Source organism: Ipomoea triloba, chromosome 1, assembly GCF_003576645.1.
Source record: "Ipomoea triloba cultivar NCNSP0323 chromosome 1, ASM357664v1".
Lineage (NCBI taxonomy): Eukaryota > Viridiplantae > Streptophyta > Magnoliopsida > Solanales > Convolvulaceae > Ipomoea > Ipomoea triloba.
Window position 1 is genome coordinate 8,139,634 of NC_044916.1, and position 8,589 is coordinate 8,148,222.

The following is an 8,589-nucleotide window of genomic DNA, read 5'->3' on the forward strand; positions in this document are numbered from 1 at the left end:
AATTAATCAAAGTTATCTTGATAATTAACATTTTCACAACTCAGGTATGTAGTATATATAACCTATATCTTTATATTAAAACATTTAAATTTAAAATGTAACTTATCTATTATTTATATGAATTTTATAAAGCATAAATCTTTAGATTGAAGGCACTTTGATAAAATTGAACGAAAACGATAAATTTACCAAAATATTTGTAATGGTCATAATATTCAAAATATTTCATAATAATCTAAAAATTTAAATATTAATTAATTTAGATAACATTTAATTTGGTGCTTGATTTAGGTGATCTTCCTTTACAAATATTATTTATCTCCTTTGCTTTGCGATACTCCTATAAAAATAATATATCTTATGCATAAAAATAATGTATCATATGTATAGAAAATAATGTACATTATGCATAGAAATAATGTACCCTATGCATAGTCTACACAGTTGTGTGGAGCATGATCTAAAAACATAATAAGTGTGAATGAATGTTATATCCTTTATTTATGCCCATTTTTTCTGTTTATTTTTTTTGTACATTATGTTATAAAAGTTGTACTTTACAATATATTAGACAAATATACATCTACCGTTATAACTTCCGTTATCTTTTCCACTATTGTTACCATGCACATGCATCCACTATATATTTTCTTATTTTCTTCAATAATAATGATCTATGCACATTATATATTGGAGTTATATGTTAGTTATTTTCTTTTTTTTGAAGGTAAATGTAGCTATTCCATTAATTCATAACATAAAACGTTTACATCAATAATCAATGAAATGGTAATAAACCATTCCTTACAGTTAGACATAGAAACAACTTTTCTAACTATGCTATAGAAAACTTGAATCGCAAACTGTTTAATAACTATGAAGCTATGTTCCTTCAGGGAGCTTAAAGCTTCATCAAAGATCTAGGTCTTCGTCATCATTCTTTTTTGCTCGCCCAAGATAAGATCAACACTTGTCGAAACCAAACTAAACGATTTATGCTAATGAAAATGAAAAGCTCGTGAAAGTAACGAGAGGAAAAATGCTCGTGAAACTAACAAGAGGAAAACACAATAATAGAGAAAATAAAAAGTGGGTAAAGTCAAAGTAGGGTTGGGAGTTCAAGACTACCAACACAAACCCCAATACCTACCTACTATTATTTTATTCAAAGGGAGAGAAAACGGAAGAATAAGATCTGTGGCGGTGGTCAGAGGCAGACGGAGCTGCGACGGTGGTCGGGGAGGAAGAAGAGCGAGAGCAAACATAGAAGGTAACCAAAACCGCCGGCTCAAAGCTCCATTAGAGCTCCGGCTGGAGGCTGGCGGTGGAAGCCGAAGTTGAGCAGCAGAGAAAGGCTTTTGGTTTTAGAGAGAAAAAGGAGGCAGCATTAGGGTTTAAAAGTTGAGCTATGTTAGTTATTTTCTAAAATATAAATATAAAATTTATAAAAATATTTTACATTATCATTATTATTTACAATAATATAAATATCTAAAATCTAAATAAATTTAAAATTGTATTATAAAATATTAATATTGGGCACATACTTTTTGCGCATCGCGCATAGAAAAAACTAGTCTATCTAATAAGCATTGAATTCTAAAAATATAATTATTATTAAGTACTAGTAGTAGTAATAGTAGTACTTTTTACAAGTTAACCACTAATTTAAACAATTAATTTTACCAAATATTTTTTTTTATAAACATTGTTAGAATTTGCTGGTCAAACTCGCTAACACAATTCACTAAATGATATCCACTAACCGTTAGATTGTCAAACCCATTATTTAATTAAAGCAGTGGAGTATCTAATCCTCTGTTCCAAAATAGTGTGCACTGAATGAATGTTCCATTATCTTAACACTTTTACTCAAATTGTTGCTGAGAATTGTTTCTAGTAGCTGAACTCTTTGTTTTTGACAAAGAAAGACTAATTAGTGAAAATTTACATATCATTAAAAAGGCAGTGATTGAAACTTTCCTTCGTCACCCAAAAAATTATAGCAATGATTTTAAAAATGATTTGATAAAAAATTAAGTTAAAATACCATGAGATAAAACAAAAATTACACAAGATTACACCTATATACAACACATAAGATAATATTGCTATAGAATTTGGTTTGAAATCTATCATTTGTACCTTAATAAAGTCTATGAGCATTAAATTGATAGGCATCACTACAATTTAGAATAAGATTTCTATACCCGCATGGACAGCTCAACTGGTCACATGGGTGAATTTTGTGAGCAAAGACCAGGAATCGAGGTCGTCTAGCTCATTTGTTCAGTTGACTTGCCATGATGGGCGTGGCTTATTGTAAAGATCATGACCCTTTTTGGTAAATGGTTGTTAGCTGATTGGGTTAGAATGTATGATTAGTTAATAACATTAGCTTATTGTAGAAAGGTGTTTGGTAAATTAATTGTTTAACATAATTTCTTTTTTCAAAAAGCTAATTGAAAATGTTGCTCTGAGTACCATTTTGAATTTTAATATTTTGGAGTTACAAAAGCTTACTAATCAATACATGTTTTTTTTTTCACTAAGTTAAATAATTAATAGTGATCAAATAAGCCAAAATTGACTATAGACTAATTATTTACCAAAAGGGCGCATAATAAATGCGTAATGAATGTTATGAAATTAAAATTATACTCTCTATCCCATTTTACCTGATCTATTTACTATTCATTGGTCAAACCAACTCTTTCTTCATTGCTTATTTTCTTTAGTAATTTTTTATTATTTTTAAATTTAATTTTTTTTTTTGTTTAATAGTACTTTTAATGTAGTTTCTAAATATATAAATTTTATATATTAATGCTAAACTTATTATTATAAAAAAATTGATTAAAAATAACTTTAGTCTCTCGTTACGAACCAAAAATCAACGAATCAGAAAATCAAAATGGAGGGAGTTATTACTATTTAGTACCAAAAGAAATAGAGTCAATTCGTTTTTTGGTCCTAGACTTATAGTGGCATGGACAATTTTAGTCCTCCATAAAAAATTTGGACAATTTATAGACACATTTATCGTGACGAGGACAATTTTGGTCCTCCGTCTATATTTCTGTTCGAGCACAGTTTGAAACGGGTAATTGCGTCATTTCATGGTATTAGTAAGTTTTTGTCTCCAAGCTCAAAGAGAACAGAGCCCGAGCAGTCGGAGGCCACAGCCACCCTGCTGACATTATCACGCCATCGCAATCGCCGCCGCTGCCGTCACGCACCGTCGCCAACTTTCAGTCCCATCAGTCTATACCCTCCATATCTTCTGCATCCCCTGATGCTGGGTCGTCTCGTCCCTTGGAATCCATCTTTGGCCTCTGCCATCCCGAACGGAGCTCAAAAAAGCCATGTCCAATCTCCGGCGGTAATATTATAGCTTTAAACCAATTGAAATTTTGTGGGATTTCAATACATCAAATTAAGTTCTTGGTAGTCAGTCCCACGCTGTGTCTATTTGCTCAATTCAGTTGCTGTAAATGAAGTATAGAAACCAAATTGGCTCAAATCCTAAGTTGTAGAAACCTCGCTCAAACTAATCTAATAGTTTCAATTCCATGATTGGGATTGCTTCTGGGCTCTAATCATTTTGCTGCTTCTTCAGTTTTATGCAAGAGATTTCTGCAGCTAGACGAGAGTTGAGCTGGCTTTGTTCTGATCATTCAAGAACAATACTGTTTGATTGTCCTTGTTTCATTCTTGCTTTAACTTTAGTTAGTGGCGTAAACCATATAATATTCCAAAGGACGAAGGGATTGATGTTGAAATTTATATTTGTTGTTCTTTTTCGTTCTTACAACTAAAGATGAAGTAGAATCTCTGAGCTCTTCACCTGAAAAGCTTGTTGTCATCATGAAATGGACAATAGACATATTATTGCTGAATTGACACTAATGCCCCTCATTTAGACGGTCAACTAACGAGATAATAGACGGAGGATCAAAATTGTCCTCGTCACGATAAATGTGTCCATAAATTTGTCTAAATTTTGTATGGAGGATTAAAATTATCCGTGCCACTATAAGTCTAGGACAAAAAAGAAATTGACTCAAAAGAAATATATTCCCTCCAATTATATTTGGGATTTGATTGAATACACCCTGTCGGCTCCGTGCAATATCCTACTCCGTTGGTTCATTTTGGGCTTTGCTGGCTTTCAAGGGTTCCGGCAGCTCTCTCCGACAGAGGGGGAAACCGTAATCCTGAGACGGAACCGAACGAGAATCCGTAGGAGGACGATGGAGCTCCCTTACTCTCTCCGGGGCTGCGTTAATTTCTTGCTCTTCTCGATTGTCTGAGCGGGAATCCTTGGTTTTGCTTTGTAAGCTACTGAAACGATGCCGTCTTCTCAGAGTGAGCTTGAGGAGCAGTTGGTGGAAGCTGGGAAGAAGCTTCTTCAACCTCCGTCTTCAGCTGATGAGCTCCTCCATTTGCTTGAGGTAAGCCCTAGGCTCATTTGTATTTTCTTTTATTTATCATTATTCTTCATTTAAAAAAAAAACGTGTATCATTACTGATTTTTCACATTTTCTTGTAACTGGAGTTTCCCTGCTTACGAATAAACTAGATTCTGTGTTTTTTATAGTGTTTTTTGTCTTTTGTTTGGTTTAGTGACGCCCTGCATGGAAACCATTTGCATCTTTTGTATGCTTATTATTTTTTTTAATAGTAATTTAAGATATTTACAATTTGTTGGGGAGTAGTAGAATCTGGGGTTGGGATGTAGAAACTAGAAATGAGTTGTATTTACTTTTCATGTGATCTTGAAAGTTGGAATGTGATGTTTTTTTTTTGGCTTAATCAATAAAGGGCTAAAAAGACTTGATACTTGGACACCAGTTTTATGCTCTTCAAACATCTTGAAATGGGTTTTTGCAGAGCAGTAGCACAATTCTGTGGTGCAAGCTTCTTTTTCTTCCCATAGGTTTGTGTGTTTATAACCTTGATTGTGATACAAGAGTTCATAGATTTGCATTCTTAGATGCACATTGTTCTTTCTACTCATCAAAAAGATAGGATTTTCATAACAATAGTTGTTAATAAAATATGTATAAATCATGTATGCGTTATCAGTTTACGTAGTGAGTTAGGGTTAGAGTTGCAACATTAATTTTTCAAAAGAGCCAATGCTTAAAAAACAACAGTCCAGCTTTTATTGAGAACCTGGTGACTGGAGCCATTGGCACATCATACTGTGGATGACTATTGATCAATGCCATTTGCTTCTAGATTTAAGTCTCTGCCCTTTTCATGGCTTTCTGTTGCTTTGTTACAGGAAGTCAGGAATTGGTGGGACAAAGTGAAAATAAGGTAGTTGAAATAGGATGTGGGAGGAAAACAAAGCACTGTTTTTGAGTGAATGAGAAATGAGTGGAAATTAGGGAATGCTAAATGGGTTGGTTTGTGAAGTCAGAAGACTGGGGTCGAGAAAAACGAATTTGAAGTGACAAGAAATGAATGGTGAGTTTGGGAAATAAACTGAATTAGGTAGGGATTTTGGGCCAAGAATCCATTCTGATTCTGGTCCACCCAAATCCAATACTGAACAGAAACTTCAGTTCAAACCCATTTTCTTGCACTCCAACCCAATAGTAAGCAATCCATAAGGCTTCGTAAGTCCAAGGTAGGCTTGTCCAATTATAAAATTTGATTCCGTTTTGTTAGTTACTTAGTTTGTGGGAGTTAGGTGTGTTTTTCTGAACCATTGGCCATCCGCAGTTAACAGAGTCAATGCTGAGGTAACTAGTACTGAATTCCTTCATTTATTTAAATCAGGTTAAACTGTTAAAGCAACAGAAGTGACAAAAAGGAAAGCAGGATTAGAAAAATAGATTCTGCGGTTGGTCTGACACTGAATCTTTTAAGAGATGTTCGACATGCAGTATTTGTAGTTGGTTGATAGAGACCACAAATTTTGCTTATCTAGGTATCGTGATATTTAAAGACATGAAATGTGGGGTACAGGCGTACAGCTAGACACTGGTGCGGGAGGACATAACTTTTCTTTTTCTAACCAGTTTCAATTGAAATTTTCTTAATATGAATTTGCCACTAAAGTCATTTGAAGTTGATACTGTAATCATTATCATTACCCTGCGTTTGAATGCTTTCATTTCTGTATCAGCGGATAAATTTTATGAACTGATGCTGATTTCGGCCTTTCTCGATGCGGCCGGGCGCCGCCTAGCGCCTATGCGCGATTTTTGCAACACTGCTTATCATAAAAAAGGAAAAAAAATAATTAGGGATATTAGTATTAAGAGACCATACTTGTGCTATTGAATTTCCTAGTTGAATTTCTTTAGAGTCGGTTTTCTTGCATGTGTTCAATGTTCAAGCTTTTCAATACTGCAGTAAAGGGATCATATTGAAAACCATTTATATGTACCGATTTGCTATTAAAGAGAAGTTTTTTGTGTTTTTCATGTAACAGGCTTAAATGTTCTAAAGAATTTTTTTTTGTACTCATTCCCTTGATTGAGGAAGTTTTATCTGATTACATTTTAATATTGTGTGCAATATGCTTCTGGACTCTGTGTTCCAACTGTTCCTAGGGCAGAAGGGGCTTTCTATACACAGTAAATTGAATTTTTTTGTTGATCTTTGGAGTTAACTGCTCAACATATCTCCTTTAGTTGTTACATTAACTACCAAGATGTTAATGTAGTTATTACCAAATACATGTCATCCAGTAATTTTCTTCACCATTGTGATTTCTTTCCGTAAAATAAATGGAATCTTCTGATTATTTCCGAGTTCAACTTTTCTTCTATTTTCTTCTTCTAATTTCCTTTTCTTCCGTTTTTAAGCAAGTTGAGTCTTTCCTGTTAAAAGTGAAGCAAGCGCCAGCCAAGTCCATGCGTGATGCACTTTCTCCGCTAATGAAGGCACTGATTGTGGATAAATTTATGAGGCATCCTGATACTGATGTGAAGGTTGCAGTTGCTTTTTGCTTAAGTGAGATTACCAGGATTAGCGCACCAGATGCTCCATATGATGATGAGAAGATGAAGGTACCAAACATCACACTATTTTCTATTTTTTACTTCTCACTTCATAACATTCTGTTATATTGATACACAGGAGGTCTTCCAATTAATAGTCTCAATTTTTGAGAATTTATATGATGATTCGAGCAAATCATTCAATAAGAGGGCCTTTATTCTTGAAACTGTTGCAAAGGTTAGGTCATGTGTTGTCATGTTGGATCTGGAATGCGATGGACTTATCATTGAGATGTTTCAGCACTTCTTTAAGACCATTAGGTATCATCTTCTGGCTCATGATGCCTTTGTGTGTGTGTTTTTATTTTATTTTATTTTTTTACTTAAATTTATTATTGTTGTTATTTTGATTACTAAAAATACAAGTTCCAAATATTTATCTAGTGAACCTTTCTTGTATTTATTTTTTTGGTGGCATTTTTAATCACGCAGATACTTATATTCTCAATAAGCCTATGCTTACTTGAACATATCCTTTATGCAAAAAAGAGGATCTAGTATTTGTTGAAACTTTCCTATCGATGCCATCATAGAGCAGTTTCCTATATTTGTTCATGGTTTGTATAAACTGATCTCATGAAATTCTAACAATGCACTATGAAGAGCTGAAATTTGTTTATATGCACAATGGGGGTGCAAGAGTTGGTTAGTTACTTTTTTATTTTATTTTATTTTCTTTATTTTATAAATTTAAGAAAATTACTGTAAGTGTTGATAATTTATCGATTCAATTTTGCAGCTTTGACTGTATTTAAGATAAGAGTTATGAAGATGTTTCATACTGATGGAAGTGAAGTTTTCTAACTGCTCTTTGCTCTATATTCAACCTACAGAGATTCTCATCCAGATAATGTCTTCTCATCCATGGCAACAATAATGAGTCTTATAATAGAAGAAAGCGAAGATGTATCTGTGGAGTTGCTTACCCAGCTATTGGCTAGTGTGAAAAAGGACAGCAAGGTCTAGTCTTTGTTTCCTAAATTCTTTTTTGGGTAGTCCTTGACTATTTCTGATTGTTTACTATGTTCCAGGATATTATGCCAATTGGTAAAAGGTTGGGGGAGAAAGTGTTTGCAGACTGTGCATTGAAACTAAAGCCTTACCTGACACAAGCTGTAAAATCTTTGGATCTCTCTTTGCATGAATACAGTAAAGTTGTTACCTCAATACTGGAAGGAACTACTATAGTTGTTGAGCATAGTAATGATCATACTTTGAAAAACCAATTGGTAAGTTAATCTCTTGTTTAGTTATTATAATCTCTCTATATGGAATTTTGGAGTATTAAAAGAAGTTATTATCTCTTCATTGGGTTTCTTTTTTGGCCTCTCTAAATCATCAGACTTACAAGCAAAGCTGATGGATTAAAATTACTTTTCCTTGATGGGGCTTTTGGCTACACAATTTTTTGTTCCTCAGTTTCCTGGAGTTTGTTTCATGTGCTAACATCATTTTTCATTGTGGATTTTGGTTAGACTGTTGAGAGTAAAGCAGCTACTGCATCTTCAGATGAGGCAAGCCAGGCATGTAGTTCATTTGTTGTAGTTTTTTTTTTTTTTTTTTTTTTTTT

The 8,589-nt window shown here is 33.6% G+C and overlaps 1 protein-coding gene across 2 annotated transcripts in view; it reads left to right on the plus strand.

Moving 5' to 3' along the window:
- The first annotated feature begins 4,093 nt into the window (after positions 1-4,093).
- Positions 4,094-8,589, plus strand: part of LOC116023466 — a 10,515-nt gene continuing 6,019 nt past the window's right edge. For both annotated transcript variants that reach the window (XM_031264470.1, XM_031264475.1), the window contains exons 1-6: positions 4,094-4,454; positions 6,825-7,028; positions 7,099-7,280; positions 7,853-7,979; positions 8,051-8,248; positions 8,495-8,542. In XM_031264470.1, the coding sequence (XP_031120330.1) occupies positions 4,353-4,454; positions 6,825-7,028; positions 7,099-7,280; positions 7,853-7,979; positions 8,051-8,248; positions 8,495-8,542 (861 nt within the window). In that variant the 5' untranslated portion in view covers positions 4,094-4,352. The remainder of the gene's footprint in view (positions 4,455-6,824; positions 7,029-7,098; positions 7,281-7,852; positions 7,980-8,050; positions 8,249-8,494; positions 8,543-8,589) is intronic.